Raw genomic sequence first — 19485 nt, forward strand, 5'->3', positions numbered from 1 at the left:
GCATAATGGTATGGAGAGGGACTAGTGAAAGTAAGCTAACACAATCAGATTTCATAGAGAGAGAAAGATATCACACAAGAAATCCAGCATAATTTTTTTTACTAATAAAGCTGATTAGAAAGAAAAAATAGAAGAAAGGTAAAAAGAAGATTTAAGAAGAGTAGAAAAATGGAGCACTATAGACCAAGGTCTAAGGTAGACCCAATGGTTCCCTCAGTCTGTGATTCTCTTTAGGGTTTTCTTCAGAGCAAATTTGACATCCTTGTTCCTGAGGCTATAAATGAGGGGATTCAATGTGGACACTAAAAGAGTGTAAACTACTGAGAAAAATTTCCCCTGGCCTCCAGCCCCAACAGATGATGACTTAATATGAGCGAGTAGCCCAGACCCATAGAATATGACCACAGTGATTATATGAGAACCACAGGTGCTCATGGCTTTGGACCAGCCCTTAGCTGATGACATGTGAATAATATTAAAAAGAACCAAAGCATATGAAATTAAGATAATGAGGCTAGAAAAACAGATAACTATCCCTACAACAATAGAAGTCACAAGCTCACTGACGTGGGTGCTGCTGCAGGAGAGCTGGAGGAGAGGGAAGATTTCACACATGTAGTGATCGATGATGTTGGAATCACAGAAGATGAGCCTGATCACACATGCTGTGTGGATGATGGCACCAACTAACCCCATCAAGTATGAACCCAACATCAGCAGAGAACAGGTCCTAGGGGACATGAGGACCATGTACTGTAGGGGCTGACAGATGGCTACGTAGCGATCATAGGCCATGGCTGTCAGCACGTAGCACTCGGAGTGGACAAAAAAGGAGAAGAAGAAGAGTTGAGTCATGCATCCAGTGAAAGAGATGATGTTTCTTTCTGAGACAAAACCCATCAACATTTTGGGACTAATGACAAAAGAATAACAGAAATCAATGCAGGACAGATTAAAGAGAAAAAAGTACATGGGGGTGTGAAGGTGCAAGTTCAGGCAAATCAGGCTCATTAAGCACAAATTTCCTACCACCGTGACTATATAGTTCACCAGGAACAGGAAGAATAGGGGCATTTGGAATGCAGGTCGGTCTGTTAACCCCATGAGGATAAACTCTTTCACTGAAGATTCATTTTCCATAGCCATCTGCTTCATGGGTGGGATCCGTAGAGGAATGATAGAAGGTGATATTGGCAATGAATTCTAATTCTTTGACCCCAGAAGGAGAACTGGAGTTGCTGGCTTCTGAGTTCAGGATTGTCTGTAAATTCACAGTAAGTTATCCAAAGAGTCATACATCCGAAGTTAATTCCTGGAGAATTCCCATTAGCTTCTTCTCCCACCCATGATGTGTGTCCCTGTCCAATAGAATGTGGTTAGACCTACCAATGTCACTGAACATCATTTCTTCCATTCACTTGAGTCTTCAGTAGCGATTGTAACAGAAAATGACAATAATAGCAAATGGCTCTCCAGGATCCTCCATTCATATAGCTTGGGTTTGAAGACAGATTATGAAGCGAAAGATGATTCAATGCTTACCCTTGCTCCCCTAGAGGTTCAAGACCCCAAGAGGCCTTCCTCTTCACTGTCTTCAGCGTTCCAAGATTCTAATGATAAGCCATCAGTGAAGATTTGCTTTTTACAGGCTAGAAGACAAATACTGGGGAACATTCCAGGATTTTTATTTGGGAATCTCTCCAGAAGGTTATCTTCACATGTGAGAAGGAAAACAAAAACTTTATATGACTGTCTAAAAAATCACCAACCTCAAGTGAAAGTCTATTTCATGCAACATAGTTCTAGAAACGTTGGTTGGAATAACAGTATATGTATATATAGGTATATAGAGATACCTAGTCTCCTTTATGATTTTATCCTAGGTTGGTTGGCTGAACTCCTTTGAGGATGATTACCATGATTACATCCTGGGCCATAGACCAAACATTAGATCTTTTGAGACTGGAACTTCTGTTCAATTTACTTTCCCTACAAGGAATAATTAGTCCTCTGAGCAGAGTATAGGACAGTTCCCTGAATCACTCTGCTGATCCTGTCTTCTATAGCACTTTCAAGGGGAAAGTCCAAGGTTATAGTCACTTTCCCAATCCCAGGTATGTCACACTAGCCTCTAGGATTAAATTAACATGAGGTTAATTTAATCTCTCTCTCTCTCTCTCTCTCTCTCTCTCTCTCACACACACACACACACACACACATACACACACAGAGTTAATAAGAGAGAAACACGATAAATTATTTAATCCAAATTTTATACAACAGAAGCTTATTTAAAAAAAGGACTAAAGACACATACAGAAATGTGACTGGATAAAAAGATGGATCTAACTTACTAGGAGAATGAGGAAGCTCAGGAAAAGTCTGTATCTGATTCTTCTAGGATAATCTGTGCTGCTCTCCTGGGTAATATCAGGACGCTTTCTGGAGTGAGGGTTTATCAGATAAGGAAGGTGTGTGTGTGTGTGTGTGTGTGTGTGTGTGTGTGTGTGTGTGTGTGTGTGTGTGTGTGTGTGTGTGTGTGTGTATGTGTGTGTGCCAATATTGGGGCATAAACTCAGGCTTGGCATTGTCTCTGGCACTCTACCACTTCAACCACACTCTACTTTGGGCTATTTGCTGGTTAGTTAAAGATTAAGAGTCTCTTGTGGGGCTGGGAAGTTGGCTCAGTGGTAGAGCGCTTGCGTTGCATGCAAGAGGCCCTGGTTTCAATTCCTCAAAACCACATAAACAGAAAAAAAGCCAGAAGTGGTGCTGTGGCTCAAGTGGTAGAGCACTAGCCCTGAGCTGAAGAGCTGAGGGACAGCACCCAAGCTCAAAGTTTAGCCTCCATGGCCGACAAAAATAATACTAATAATCATGATAAAAAGAGTCTCTTACGATTTGTCTGCCAAGGCTAGCTTTGAACCACCATCCTCATATTTCAACTTCCTGAGTAGCTATGAGTACAGGTCTGAGCTATACGAACCCAACCAGGAAGTAGTTCTTCATGTGCAGCTTTTTTTTAAAAAATGGGATTTTTGTTATTCATTTTTATTAACTTTATTATTATAAAGGTGCAACTTTTACACAGAAAGACAGAGGAAGGTTAGAATGATATTATAGGTGCTATCTCTGGTTTGGAGGAAAGAGCTATCATTTTCTCTCAGACAACTAGAGGAAGAAATTCAGTTTTCATGGCCTGCCTTATAGAGAAAGGCAGAGCATAAAGAGGAAGAGCTGAGTCCTTCCAATGTCCTTCAGTTCAAAGTACTCAGCAAATCCAAGTAACATATTTGGTCATGTCAGTTTTGAGCCCTGATCCTACCCAAGGGAACTTTGACAACCTCTGGGAAAAATGTTGGTCACAACTGGTGTGTGTGTGTGTGTGTGTGTGTGTGTGTGTGTCTGTGTCTGTGTCTGTGTCTGTGTCTGTGTCTGTGTCTGTGTCTGTGTTTTAGGGGAATAGTACTGGCATCTGATGGGCAGGGCCCAGGAATGCAATACCCTATCCACTGCACAAGATAGGACTACAACAGAAACATACCCAAATGTTAGTAGTGCCAAGATCAAGAAACTCTGCTTTAGATAAATAAGAGCATGGAACATGGGAAGGGGAGCTAGCATCTACCAGGTTCACTTTATATGGTAGGCTCAGTTCTAACATTGTATGTAAATTATCTCATTTAATTCCTATACCAACACATTGAGATAACCCTTTCATTTTTTTTTATTTTTGGGTTGCTATGTTTAAACAAGGACTTTATTTATAGTACACAGAAGCTCTACTCACAAGACTCTGTCCTCTTGTATTCACCTCATTATATATATATATTTATTATATTTATAGTATCTTTATATATTATTGTAGTTATTTATTTTCATCATATATATATATATATATAAAGAGGAGTATGCAGAAATTCAAATAAACAAGGGTCAGGGCATTTACATCACTTGTCTACTAGTCTCATAGTTACAAAGTTAAAAAGTCTGGATTGAAACGACTGGTCGAGAGCCTACTCTTATTCTTTCAATTCTTTGTTACCACATCTACTTGATGTGAGAGAGAGAGCGAGAGGGAGAGCGAGAGCAAGAGAGGGAGAGAGAGAGAGAGAGAGAGAGAGAGAGAGAGAGAGAGAGAGAGAGAATGGCGCTGGAGATCAAACTCAGGTGCTCCCACTTGCTACGCAAGCACTCAGTACTACTGAGCTTCACTCAACCTCTTAAGCTGCCTTTTGTTAAAAGAATTTGGCAGGTGGAGTGGGTGGGGGGGGCTGAGGGTAACCACTAGGAATGCATGTTTGAAATCCCAGGCTTGGGACACTGATGATGGAGGATTGCTACTTTGATACCAGCCTGGACTACATGAGGTGATTACGCCTGAGAAAAGAAAGGAAACGTGCCACCCATGAATGCTGTGATGAGAGGAAAGGGATCACACTCTTGTGTCCATACAGTGGCAGAGCCATCTATATTTGGGAGTCACTGCTCTATCTGTGCCTCCTGCACTTCCATCAAACACCAGCTAGCTGTGGTGCTTCTGCTCTATCAGGACAGAAGGTGTGGTGTGTGAGAAGCTTCTTTGGTTATTCTGGGACTTTGGTGGGATTTTAACACTGCTTAGGGAGCAAGAGAGGTACAGATGACCGTGAGAAACAGGTGATGTCTTCTTCTGACAATGGTAGCCTCAGGAATGGGACTGGTTGGTCGCCTGTCAGCACCAGGGTCCAGAACTTCAGTGGTTGACACCACCAGCCTCAGGGCTGAAACTCAAAGCACCTGAAGTGCTAGTGTCAAGTCTTGCCTCCTCATAGCTCAGAACCCCATGTGGGCAGTGTTCAGGATCTTTCCATCCTCAGTGTCAAGACTCAGAGTGGGACGTCTCTTGTTAGAAGTGATTCCCAGGATTCCTGGGTTGGCCTCATGACAGAGACAGCACTTCTGGGTGAGCATGTACTCTTTGGGCTCCTGAAACCCAACTGATGGGCAGACCCAAGGTTCTCTTACCCACGAGGTCTCTCCTCCTTCAAGTATAACTGCTGCTGCTGCTGCTGATTGAGGGATGACTCTTTGCTTGGGATGTCAGAATGGAGCAGGGATTCCATTTTATCCAATTGGTTTCATTCCTCCCAAAGCCATGGTATGAAGTCACACCATACTTCCTTACTCTTGACCTCCCAGACCCCTTCCTTTCCTATAATCTTCCACGGTGACCAGATTGGAGCTTCAAATGTAGCAGGCCACACCTCAGTGGCCTGGATTCAATACCTCCACTCATTTGTCATTCTGGGTTCCATGCCGTGGTTAGATAGCTGTGTCATCTTCTCTATTCATGAAAGAGAAAGAATGAGAACTGTGGCAGCAATTACCTAAAAACTCTCAATGACCCATCAAATGGAAGACTGTGATGATGTTTCAATTCCTTTGGGTGATGAGATAAACTTGGTGGGGAAATAAGCCTTCTTCCACAGACAACAACATATTTACACTCAGTTTCTGAGATTTCTTTGCTTTTTCAGAAAATTAGACCTTGAGATAGTGCTCTTTTATGTTAATGTTACCTAATCTATTTAAGTCAGCTTGTAATATTAATCTCTTATGGAAAAAAGTCCTCTTTACATTTGTTACTATGGAAGTAAGAGAGCAAATATTCACAACTCAAAATGTGTGTGTGTGCGCGCACGCGTGTGTGTGTGTTTGTGTAGAATCTATGAGATATAAGAAGAGGATAAGGAATGTGTAGACCATATCTATATTTTAACAAATTATACATAGAGTGCTGTTAGACAATTATTGTCAGCTATATTTTTGTGTTCCCAAATTGCTTTACATTTAATTATACTAATATTTGAGTTCCAGACTTAAAGCACTTTTAGTTATTGATAACACATGGATTTGATTAAAAAGTTAAATCAATTGGGCTTTCTAAGTCCATACATGCAAATGGATCTGTTAAATGGGTTTATTGACTTCACCAGGTGGAATCAGACATGTAATTAGCTCTCCACCAGACTGTACTTTAGAGTACAAGATAATGTTCTGACCATAAGTTATGTTCTCTGTCCATTACATTTTATTTTCTGGTAAAATATCAAGGGTTCATAGCAATGAATGTTACATATGCCATTGTATGTCTTCATTAGTGAGCTAGGTCTTTAACATCAGAGCAAATTTCAACCTATTTTTTGGTCAGTGGTGGGGGTTGAACTGGGGGGCCTGGGTGCTGTCCCTGAGTTCCTTTGCTGAAGGTTAGCACTCTACCACTTTGAGTCACAACCCACTTCTGGCTTTCTGGTGGTTACTTGTAGATAAGAGTCTCACAGACTTTCCTGCCTCGGCTGGCTTTGAATTATGATCCTCAGATCTCAGTTTCCTGAGTAGCTAGCACTATAGGCATGAGCTACCAGTGCACAGCCAAATTTTAACCTTATGCTGGAATTTGAACTGAAACTTTGTAAAAATCTGGCCTTCAAAAATTGTTTTCATAATTTTTGTCATTTTTGTATCGATGCAGTCATAAGAAATGAAGCAATTGACACAGAAATGGTTTTATTAAAACTGTTTTAGAAAACCAAGAAATAAAACGAGCTATCAGAAAGCACCCAACTTCCCAGCTTTCAATGAGAAGCAGATATACAAGGAAAGAATGGCATATAGCATTATCTTTATATAGTAATATATGCCAGTCTAATGTTTTTATATGGTACAGAGTATAAAGATCAAGTTGAGCCTTGTTGGGACTAAAGGGAATAAAAAATATTGGGAAATTCTTGATGTCTTAACATGTGTATATATATGTATATAGCTTTGTGATAGAGGAAAAATATTTCATTATATTTTATACCCTAGGACTTCCCAGAACCCAGGGTGTAAAAAGGAATATGAAGAGAACACCAGAGGAAGTTAACGAGTAGAGGCAAGCAAAGGAGAAAGCAACAGAGCAACAGAGACAGGGACAAGGCAGGCCAATTAAAACACTGGATTCAGTTTGTGATTCTCTTCAGAGCAAGTTTCACATCCTTGGTCCTAATGCTACAAATGAGGGGTTCAGCATAGGCACAAAAAGAGTATAAAATACTGAGAAAAATTTCCCCTGGCCCACAGACTCAGTTGATTTTGGTTTGACATAAGCAAGCATCCCAAACCCATCGAAGAGGCCAACAGTGGTCATGTGAGAAACATAGGTGCTCATAGCTTTGGACCAACCCTTCCCTGATGACATATGAATGACATTATAAAAGAATCAAAGCATATGAGATTAAGATAATGAGACTGCAACAAATGATAGATGTATCTACAACAACGTAACTCACAAGCTCACTGACGTTAGTGCTGCTGCAGGAGAGCTGAAAGAGGGAGAAGAGGTCACACGTGTAGTGATTGATGATGCTGGAATCACAGAAGGTAAGCCTGATCACACCTCCTGTGTGCAGCATGGCTGAAGCTAATCCTATCAAGTGTGAAGCAAACATCAGCAGAGAACAGATGCTATCGAACATAATGACCGTGTACTACAGGGGCTGATAGATGGCCACGTAATTATCATAAGCCATGGTGGTCAGCACATAGGACTCAGACTTGACCAAAAAAAGCAGAAGAAAAATAGCTGAGTTATGCATCCAGCGTAGGAGATGATGTTCCTCTCTGACACAAAGCCAACTAGCATGTTGGGGGTAATGACAAGTGTGTATCAGAAATAGATGCAGGACAAATTAAAGAGAAGTACATGGGGGCATGAAGATGTTAGTTCTGGCAAATTAAGTTCATTAAGCCCAAGTTTCCCACCACAGTGATCATATAGTTCACCAGGAACAGAAAAAAAAAGTGGCATTTGGAGCTCAGGCTGGTCTGTCAATCCCTAAGAATAAACTCTATCACTGATGAATAATTTCTCATAGCCATTTGTTAGATGGATGGGATCTGCAGAAACAGCAAAAGGGGTTGACATCAACAATGAGCCATCTTTTCCCTGACTCCAGAGGTAGGTCTGAGGTGCTGAGTTGCTGAGCTGCAGGCAACCCAAGCTCTGGTTTGTCTGAAGGCAATCAGCAAGACAGCCAAATAAGACTTTCTATTCTGATTTCTGAATAATTGGAATTTCTTCTCCCCTTTCTGCCATGATGTATGATTCTGGTCATTAGAATGAAGTGAGATTCTCACGTCTCTGGACATCTTTTCCTTCCTTCACTTTAGACTTCACTAGGGATAAGAAGTGAGAAGTATAATAAACTCCATTTCTCAGAAGCCATGATTTACATAGCATTGTGTGTGTGAAGGTCGAATTGCGAAGACAAAGATGATTTTACACCCACTTTTTCCCTGGAGGTCTCACTGCTACTGAATTTAGTCTTTTCTTCTCATGGTGTGAAAGTGTTCGTTTTCTGTTAATGGACATTGTAGATCTGTCTTTGCAATAGCTAGAAGGGAAACACTGGAAAAAAAACACGGGGCTGTGATTGCTATTTAACAATTTCGGCTGTGTGCTGGTGGCTCACGCCTGTAATCCTAGCTACTCAGGAGGCTGAGATCTGAGGATGGTGGTTCAAAACCAACCAGGGCAGGAGAGTCTGTGAGACTTTTATCTCCAATTTTAACCAACAGAAACCTGGAAGGGACACTGTGGCTCAAGTGGTAGAGCACTAGTCTTGAGCTGAAGAGCTGAGGGGCAGTGCCCAGGACCATGACCGACAAAAAACAAAAACCAAAACCAATAAACCACCAGAAAACCGGAAGTGGCGCTGTAGCTCAAGTGGTAGAGCGCTAGCCTTGAGCTGAAGAGCTGAGGGACAGCGCCCAGGCCCAGAGTTCAAGCCCCACGACTGACAAAAAACAACAACAACAACAACAAAAACAACACTGCCCCCCACCAATTTCTACAGCAGGCTCTTCACAACATGAAAGAAAACAAAACCTTATATGAGCCTCCCACACATTTCCTCACTCTTAAAAGAGAATCTAGCTTATGTTTCACTCTTTTGGGAGAATTTATTAGAAGCACAGAAAATGATTCTGACTTTGAAGATTTCCTCTGAGGTTGGCTGGATCCCTTGAGGGTAGAAATGACTGAATCTATGCTTCTAGTCTATTCCATTGACCTAACTTTGGATCTTTTGAGAATTAAAGTTCCATTCAATTTATACTTTCTTGCCAGGAATCCTTTGAGTTCAGTACCAAGTAGTTGCTAGGGCTTTTTAACATTCTGCTTTTTGTGTCCTAAGGTGAACTTCTTGACTGCAAAGCCACTGACAACAAACCTAACACTTCTATGTCTTGTATATTTATACTTGTATCTGCATATACATCTATATACAGCTATAACTTGAGGCTCAAGGAAAGCTCATATATTGCATTGTGGTGACAGTTAAATAAGATTATTTACAAAAAGTATTAGAACTGCATTTAACATATATAGTAGCGGAAAGCAATTTTTTATGCCTTTCCTTGTTCCACACAGGGCTTCTCAACCTCAACACAAATGACACTGAATGAGAAATTAGATTGTATAGTATTGTCAGTTTAACATAAAACGAACAGTATCCTTATCCCTGTCCTGACCACTCTCCTACCCCAAAGAGAATCTCACTTTTTCCAGACATCTCTCTGTTTCTAGGCTGTTCCAGGGGCTCAGAAAATGGTACTGCAATGTATGACACTTGAATTTGTTGAGTTCTTTAAATTGAAGAAGACTGGGAAAATCTCAGAACAGTGGTTTTCTAATGTAATCTTACATTTCTTTCTTCTTTTGCCCTTAATCCTTAAAACCAATGAATTGTATTCATTATCCTAAAATGCCGTATGTAATGGAAGGGAAAAATGCCATGTTTTGTCAATTGCTCAACAGTTTTCTTTCATATGTTGTCTTCCGAACAGTTGATCGTTCTCTCTAGCATTTACAATCAATGTCATGTAAAACAATTTTGTGGATGCATCTTTTCCAAACCATGTTTGTTCTTCTTGGCTTAATTTTGTGATATCCTTGTAAAATGTTGTAACTCTTGTTTGGTAAGATTCTGATGAAATACAGCTTGGGACAGAGAAACATGAACAGAACTTTAGGGTCCTCAAGACAGACAAAATTAAGATTGGAAACAAGGTTAGTCCAGCCTAAGAACAACACCTACCAAAATCTTACTGGCTTAACTTTGGGTAAAAGTATCTTATTGACAGAACTCCTAGTCAATTCTCTGATGTTGGATAAAATTAGACACTTCAGGACAAATCTTACACCAGAAGGAAGAAAGACCATGCAGGACCAACCAGTGATGAGAGCCAACTACAGAGTAGTTAATCAACAATGTCAGTGATAAGAAAGTTGTCAGAATCAAAACAGTCATAGTGCATATGGTGACCCAAGACTATAATCCCAGCACTTGGCAGGATCACAAAACAGAGTCCTTTGTGTCATCCCTCCCTAAAGTTAACTACCAATGACAACTTATGAAGAGCTCTTACACTTTATCTAAAACTCTAGTCCTTCCATGTATCTATCCCAGAGAGAAGGCAAGGTCATACCTTTGGCAAAAAAATGCAAAACCAAAAACTTACAGGTAAGTAGATATTTAACAAAAATGACCATATCTCTTTAGTCCAAACATATTTTTAGTAGTTCATACTCAGGGAGTTATTTAAAAAAGGGTACCCAGGCTGGGAAGGTGGCTCAGTGGTAGAGCGCTTGCCTTGCATGCTCAAGGCCCTGGGTTTGATTTCCTCAGCACCACATAAGCAGAAAGAAAAAAGCCGGAAGTGGCGCTGTGGCTCAAGTGGTAGAGCGCTAGCCTTGAGCTGAAGAGCTGAGGGACAGTGCCCAGGCCCAGAGTTCAGGCCCCATGACTGGACCCAAAAAAAAAAAAAAAAAAAAAAAAAGGGTACCCTACAGAATTTATTTAATTGGGTATCTTGTCTTTAAGTATTTATTTTATAATTAGGTTACTTTTAGGCTTAAATAACTGGCTCTTCACAGCCACTTCAATATGTCCCTTTCCCACATAGCAGTTTCTCCCCAGCCAGGCATCTTTTTTTTTTTTTTTTGGTCTGATAGCTAACAGGTCTTGGAGAATATTAAGTCCATATCTCTTTTTTCTTGGAGGTCACCTTTTAACTCTTGCTCTCCTACTACTCCTGGCAATTGAATCTGTGAAGGCACTTCCCATTGCTTCTAGAATGTACTAGTGATCTGGAACACCTGCCTTTCTTGTTTAGTCATCTTCCCAGTCATAGCCTACCCTGACTTGTGTTCTTATTTCTTCATGCTATTTCCTTTTTACAAAAACAAAACGCCTTGAAACGCCCCATGACCTTCCCAGGCTAACCTGCCTCTAATAATTTTGAGAACTCATTAGAACATATATATTATGTTCTATACATCTCTCTCTCTCTCTCTCTCTCTCTCTCTCTCTCTATATATATATATATACATCTATATTAAGTGATTTCATCAGGCTTCTTGCCACATCAAGAAATAGCTAATGTGTCTAGCACAGAACACAGCTTAGAGATGATCTATTGTGATTCCGTCATTTTCCAGATGAACAGGCCCAGGGATCTCCCTCCGGATCAGAGCTCCTAATCCAATGTCCTTCCTGTCACCCCCTGAGCTATTTTGTGTTATCTCCTTGCCTAGTCCAATTGTTTAAATGCACAATTCAACTGACATATGATAAAATTGTAATTCCTATCTTGGTGTTTTCCTGGCTCTCCTACCTTCTTTACACTTTCCTTTTCCTTCTGGGGTTGTCACAAAGGGCATTTTCCATCCTTATTTTCATGAGTTACAAGAGGAAAGGAAGCCACTGGTAACAGGACTAGCCATAGACACAATGCGTCTGTCAGTATGGGGTACCTGGTTGAGATGTTAGAGAAAAGAATGAGACTTCATTCTTGCTTTCAGAGAATAAGAAAAAGGTGATTCCAGATCCTATAGCAGCCAGTCATTCTCAGCAAAGTTCAGAGCTGTTTATGTTTTCTCTTTGTTGTTGTTTATGAAGGTTGTAGTTCAAACAGAATCTTCTTTCCACCCTGCCCCAAGGTCAAGGGTTCATTTCCCATGAGTCAGAATGTGGCCTGGATAGTTTACCTTTCACTGGGAGATCTGTGTAGGACCTGGTGTCCTGTAGACTAAGAAATTAGGGACTTTAAGAGTGTTAGCACCAGAATCAAATTTTGTAGGAATAAAGATGAGATCATCTATACACTGGAATAAGGCATCAGAGTTCAATGATAAGAGCATTGATTTTTTTGCTAAGACATTACTAGTTTCTTTTTCTCCTCAAGATATGTGTGTAGCATGCATCTGTATTTATCAGGTCTGACATGTTAGCAGCTAAAATGATTAAATTGTAATCCTCCTTCCCACATATACATTCAACCCATCCTTTCCAATATTTTTCCTCTATAAAGCTATATTCTTATATTTCCTTTTCATGTGTATGAGCTCCATGTTGTCCAGGATCATTGCCTATTTCATTTACTGCTGAATCTGCAGCACCAGAAATAGAGTGTGATACTTTTTAGGGACTCAATGGTTGTGGTATGAAATCATGAATTTATCCCCACCATGGAGATCAGCTTCTAAAGCGCCAATCAGTAACTGTAGTTAGGACAAGGTAAATAGTGCAATGCACACACTGACAATTAACCCCACAAATTACATGTAGGTCATCACTATAGAAAAATGACTTGGGACAGATCTCTCTCAGAATATAGAATTTTTATCTTCTTAATTAAAAACATTGATTAAAACTGATTTACATGATCTCTCATTTACTTTAAAGTATTACTGAAACTTTTCTTGAGCTTTTTTTTTTTTTTTTTGGCCAGTCCTGGGGCTTGAACTCAGGCACTGACCCTGAGCTTCTTTTGTTCAAGGCTAGCGCTCTACCACTTGAGCCACAGCGCCACTTCTGGCCTTTTCTGTTTATGTGCTACTGAAGAATTGAACCGAGGGCTTCATGCATGGTAGGCAAACATTCTACCACTAAGCCACATTCCCAGCCCAAGCATTTCTATTTAAATAAGAGTGATTTTCTAAATTCATGTTAAGCAAGAGGAGGCTGGGTAGTGGCTAGAATCTGGGTCGTGGGCTTTGCTCTTGAGTTATCATTGTTTCTATTGAATTATTCGACTGACGGAGGGAGGACATGCAATTTCCAATAAGGTAACTCAGTTATTTGCTTACACTTCTGAAGAACTTCCTGTTTTGTTGTTTTCTCATTCTATTCACAGATATTATTAGTTTGATTGAGTTGCTTTGTTTTTCCTTAACCTTTCTGGCTGCTTGGTGACTTTTTCCAATCACCAAAACAGGCTATACAACTGGTGGCACTTACAATAGTTGGTGTCATCTCCTCTTGCTTTTCTCCCTCACTCCTCCCACCACGCTGCCCACAAACCCATATCTTTACTTCTGTTTCACCTGGATCTTGGTTCAAGCAATGACCACCACTTATGTCTATAAGCACCTGGTTTAGAGATTTATATAATCTCTATAAAGCTGTAGGCATGTTAATACAAGTCTTTCTATAAAGGGAAAAGTGTGAAAACAGGTTTTTATAACTCCCCAATTCAGTGCTCTTTTCACTTATTTACTCAAACACTCTGAAGTAACCTAAATACCAGGCACCAAAGAGAAATGGGTCAAGATTTTCATTACTGAAGGGGAAAAGACATTTAAATAGACACAGCACATTAAGTGCTTGGATTGCTGATATAGCAGCCTGTTTAGACCACACTTTACTCATATTTGAGCTTCAACTCTTATCACAACTTCCTGGCCACAGCAACTCAATACCCTTCCTGAATAAGTGTTTCCATGTCCAAGAGTTCTAACTGGGCTTCAGATTCTCTTATGTTCATGTGTTTGTTCCACCCTCTGCATCAGATCTGCATAAACAGTCACAGGTTATACATTTCCTTGGATTTTATATGCAAATGTACATTAATATCCCCTGCCAGTCCCAGACATATTAAAAGTCCATTGGGGGGAAAACTAAGTAGCAAACTTGTCATTCGAGAAACAAGTACATTATTGGAACTTTAAAGGTGCATTCATTGGGATTTAACATAGATATGTGCTTGGTTAATTTAATTCACTTGTAAAACTTCAAAATCTAGAACCAAGCCTGCCCTCTAGTGCCGAAACTGACATAAGAACAGCAATCTCCCAACTACCAGAAAAATTAACTAGGAATATAACCTTAAATACCCCCCAAGTTTTAAGAATAAAATGACACATTTGTTACACATTTGTTAACTATTATCATCACATCTAACCTCCCTTTCTAACCCTTTCCTTGCTCACTAGATAAGGATATTGCTGCTTGAAGACCAAGCACAGTTAACAGAGCACCTTCTCACCCTGTGCATCCCGTCTGTCTATAATGCTGTGCTTTAGACATGTGCTGGTTCATTTTGTCTCCCTCACGTCTGCTCGATGTTTTATCACAAAGTCCATCTCCTGACTTCCCTCTCAATTCATTTTCCCCAAATAATCTTGTCACCATAACCTACGTCCTACACACACACACACACACACACACACACACACACACACACACACACACACACACACACACACACACACACACACACACACACACACACACACACACGCGTCAGAGAATTTTAAGACTGTGGCCTGCTTTACATTCAGACCTAGATCACATGGTCTAAAGTACTTAGGATTTATTGCATTAATAAGCTAGTAGATGAATATATGAATAAGATAGATTAAAATATATAGAATAAAACAGGAAATCCTAGTGGTTCTTAAGGATGGTGAAATTTACTGGAGAAAACTAAACTTTTTAATCCATTTTTGTTCCTCTACCAGGAACATTTACTAAGTTCTGATGGATCTTATTTGAACTTCCTGACAATAATGACAGTGATTATTAGCATTTTACAGGAAAAACTTAAAATAACAGAGGCCAAGTAACTTGTGAAAAGTGATAAACCAGGAATGTGTAAAAAAGGGTCACAAACCTGTTTCTCAGGTACTACTATGAAGTCTCAATATTCAAATGTGGTTCCAGACACTATAAATAGGTGAGTTTTCTACATTTGTAGATAAAACTGTATCAGCCTGCTACAGGCCCTGTAATTTGCACAACAGTAGTGCAGGTTATGTCCTATGTACACTAAAAAAATACTATGAAATTTGATAATACAACCTCTCAAATGACAAGCTGTCACTTCTTTGGTTCACATGTGATTGGTAGCAAGTTGAAAGCATATTTACTTTGATTTTCTAAATATGTGAAATTGTAGAAAAATGCATTAGTGCTTTCCTCAATCAATCACACACACACACTTCTAGTTTTCAAGGTTGGGAAAGCTAAAAGGCAGAGAGATAACACTACTCCAAATTATGTAATTTTGGGGAAAACGAAGAAATGTTTAATAAGACTGTTTTGCTATACTTTTCCATTCATGGACCATAGATACATAAAATAAACACAACAAATCAGCATTATAACTGTACTTATGTTAAGAAGTCTAGTCAGAATATTTAACACATAGTAAACCCACATAAAAATAGGCCACATGATAAGGCTTTTAAGTATACACTTCACACACAGCTCACATTGCCAAAATGTCTTGTCCATTCTAAAGACAAAATGTACACATTTCAAACAACTGATCAGCAAAAGGGGCTAAGGAAACACTATCTGTACTTAAAAACACAAAAGACTGAAAAGTGGATATAGAAAGGTAAATAAATTAAGGTTTTTTTTGGGGGGGGGTCCGTTTTTTTTGGGGGGAGGCCTAAACTCAGGGCCTGGGCGCTGTCCCTCAGCTCTTCAGCTCAAGGCTAGTGCTCTACCACTTGAGCCACAGTGCCACTTCCGGCTTTTTTCTTTTTGCTTATGTGGTGCTGAGGAATCGAACCCAAGGCCTCATGTATGCCAGGCAAGCGCTCTACCACTGAGCCACCTTCCCAGCCCCAGGTGTTTTTTTTTTTTTAACTGAAAGATTTGTTTTAGTGAAGTAAAAAGTTTTCCACAATTAAACATTCAGAAAATTTTACTCAAGGTTTGGGAAAGAACTTCATTTTCCCACTATCTATAAAAGTTAGGATGTTTTATGGGTGGGCTTCTACACAATAATCACAGATAACTAGCTCTGTTAACAAAAAAAAAAAAAAGACTTTTTTGAGCCAAGCAATCAGTTACCAAATACTCAGGAAGAAAAAAACTGCATTCATTGAAAATTATGATCCACAATATTTGGTATTTCAGACTAGCCTTTCCTACTGAGGGAAGTAATGAACTTTGCTGTTACGTGTTCTTCCTGAAGAGAAAATGATCCTATCTTTGAAATGTTCCTTCTGTTGATTTCCAGTATCACTCAAGATCTAGTTCTCAAGTTCTTTAGGAATGAGAATTCGTCAGCAGTGACTGAGGTATTTCATGCTTTTTCTCCTAGAAATGCAAACACCCTCAACTTATTTGCTGCTTTAGACATTTAAGAAGCATGAGTTTCCTAAATTATGAGCAATAAGCTTATGACTGAACTTTAAGCTATAGAAGACTCAAAAGCCAGAACACCCATGAGTATGAATTATTACCCACAGTATTAAGTACACGTCTTCAAGAAAGCAGCAAAATCCTAGCTACTTAGGAGGCTGAGATCTAAGGACTGCAGTTCAAAGCTAGCCAACGCAGGAAATTTTGAGACTCTCATCTCCAAGAAACTACTAAAAAAGCCGTAAGTGGAGCTGTGGCTCAAGTGGTAGTGCTAGCCTTCAGCAAGAGTTCATTATCACTATGTACTCTTCAAAAACTAAGTACATAATTTCAATGATTCTTTTAGCAATTTCATATTTGTAATCATGCAAAAAGGACATGTTTTACTGACAAAACACTTAAGAGTGAAGTGTTCATTAGTACTGTACTTTTATGTGTCCTATCTGGGCAACTTCTGATGTCTTGAATGCCTTAAAATGTCATCACTTCAAATTCTTCTCCCATCTTCACCCTACACCCCAAAGTGACTACTGTTAAGATTAATTTTTGGTAAACTAGGTGAAAAGGCATTTGTATACTCACTCCTCAAGGTCAACCTAACAACATCCTCTTGGGAGATCCTCAAATTCCCATTCCATTAACAGTCTACATTTCTTCCGGGTAAAAGCACAATCAACAAAACCTATACATTATACATAAAAATACAATTATCAGAAATGTATTGTCAAGAATTTTATAAGCAGCATTTAAAGCACACAAAAAAAATCATTAGACAGTAAGAAACAAACATAGTAACACAATTTAGATCAGCATATAGTACACCACTTTTTACCAGTTATTTGAATCCCTGGAAATTTTTTAATTAAAAATTATTAGCCCTTTGTGGAGGGCCAGCTGTCTACCTTCCCACAGTTGAGAATCAACACACTTGGCTCTACTTCCTTCAGTAACATTATATTCGAATACTATCCTGTAAAAGCAAGTTAACTGCGTGTTATAAAGCACCAGAGTATTTCATCCCGTACAAAGTAAACACATCTGAAAATTTTACAAGATTCCTGGGAAGGCACTTTAGTCAGAAAAGCCACAATTAGGAGACTTCATTTTTATACCACAGGCTCCTTAATCCTGTCTTTGCTTAACATCTTCATCAGTTTCCCAATAAATTAAAATGGTGTTTAAAAGAAAAGGAAGACACAGCCCTAATCCTGATAGATGAATTAGGAAGAGTAAATGTGCCTCCAATGTAGGTGAATATTACAGCTTTAAAGGTAAGAGAAGACAGAGGCAAGACAGTATGGTGGGTACCAATCAGGATGGAATTTGAATTTACGCTGCAGATCTCATGAAGTAAATTGAATTTTCATTTTCAGACAAGAAAACCTAAAGGTATCCTTGGATGGGTAGATGGAGTAAATATTTTACATTTAATTTTTAAAGCTCATCTGTACATTTTGAATATTCTTTTACTCAAATAAAAAATAATGCAGATGACAAAGACAATGCCATTATCAGTTGAAGCCGTAACTTGACAACTTATAAGACTTGTTCATTTGGAGCTAAAATTTGACAAGATTCCTCAAGTTTAGAAGTTGAACCCTCAGAGAGAACTCAGTTATAACTTCAAAGGTCTAAAATTTGTAATAAATTTGATATTAAATCATTCATGATATAAAATCACAACATTGTTTGTAGGCTCAATGATTCTCCTACAGAAGAGGAACATTCCAAGAACATTATCTTTATCTACTCAACATTCAGGAAACCTTTTATATCCCAGTATTGTATCAGTTTTACAAAACAATACAGAGTAATCTTAAGAAGGCAAGTATAACATTGGCAAGTTTCTCCCTGTACATTAAGAAGCAAACAATAAAAAGCTATGAAATGCTCTTAAGCAATCAATCCTGAAAATTACTCATTAAAACAAAGTTACCCTCTAAAATCAACTTTTATCTCAAATCTCAATAGAAATTTCCTTATTATGAAAATGTAGCCTATTTACTTCTCTTCATTCATACACTGAAACAGTAATTTTGGGGTTGTGACTTGGACTGTGAATGTGCCCAAGTTTCCCTATCACTGGGATATTCAATAGTTTAAATATACAAACAGGCCAGCTGCCAATCTTAAAGGTGCTTCTTATATGAATTAACAAAGGCTGTTACTGCCTCAAGACACCTTATTGCCAATAGTCGGACAACTGTGATAGAACAGCAGAACTGTGATCACCAGTGCAGATGGCCTCATTGAGGCTGGGTGTGTAGCTGTGTGGCAGAGCACTTGCTTATTAGTGTGCGCAGGACATGGTTTGAAATCCCAGCACCTCAAAAAGAATGAATAAATAAAGGAAATGGGCTTGCTGAGTTTGCAGTTGCACCCAACGTTCTCTTCTGATTTCTCGTTATCTTCTTCTATGTGTATCTTAACATCCAACATAAAGTTTTCTTAAGGCAAACATGAATATTCTCAACAAAACTCCCCATACCATAAAATCAATTAAAAAGACCATGAAAATGTAATTTCATAACAGCAAGAATACAATTTCAATATTGTTGTAATTCTTTCACAAGGACGTTTGACTTTGAGACTCATATATAACAACCTTGCACTTTAAAAAATAAATAAAACTTTTTTACTGACAGAAATACAGAAAACTGAGAAGTCATGTTATACATGCAATGCTCATTAGTGCTTATTAAAATACTAGTTCAAGTTAGAAAATAAAATGAGTGGGCTTATCTTTTTAATTCTAAACTGTTCAGGTAAGGTATATATACATAAGATATTGGCAGCTTGTACAGAACCCCAGAGCTAAAGTAGGAGTGATTTCAGTATCTAGAAACATTTTCTATTAGTAGCATCAGAAAATCATTATCCCAGGAGTCATAGCTAATAAGTATTCTTCTTAATTGTGCAAAGATGAATATAATGAGCCATACCAACAACGGACTATATCACCATTGTTTAAAATCTGTGAAGTTCCACAATTTCAGGGTGACTGAGAACTCCAAGAATTCAA

General features: G+C 38.9%; 1 protein-coding gene and 1 pseudogene across 1 annotated transcript; both read right to left on the minus strand.

The window, feature by feature from the left end:
* Window positions 1-213: 213 nt before the first annotated feature.
* On the minus strand, window positions 214-1155 carry LOC138821379 (olfactory receptor 8C8-like). The gene has a single exon (XM_070013562.1). The coding sequence runs from the start codon at window positions 1153-1155 to the stop codon at window positions 214-216; it is 942 nt and encodes a 313-aa protein (XP_069869663.1).
* A 5745-nt stretch (window positions 1156-6900) lies between these two features.
* LOC138821312 (olfactory receptor 8C8-like) lies at window positions 6901-7905 on the minus strand (annotated as a pseudogene).
* Window positions 7906-19485: the final 11580 nt, after the last annotated feature.

The sequence above is a fragment of the Dipodomys merriami genome, unplaced genomic scaffold (assembly GCF_024711535.1).
Source record: "Dipodomys merriami isolate MVZ:Mamm:240054 unplaced genomic scaffold, mDipMer1.0.p SCAF_91, whole genome shotgun sequence".
In the NCBI taxonomy this organism is placed as follows: domain Eukaryota; kingdom Metazoa; phylum Chordata; class Mammalia; order Rodentia; family Heteromyidae; genus Dipodomys; species Dipodomys merriami.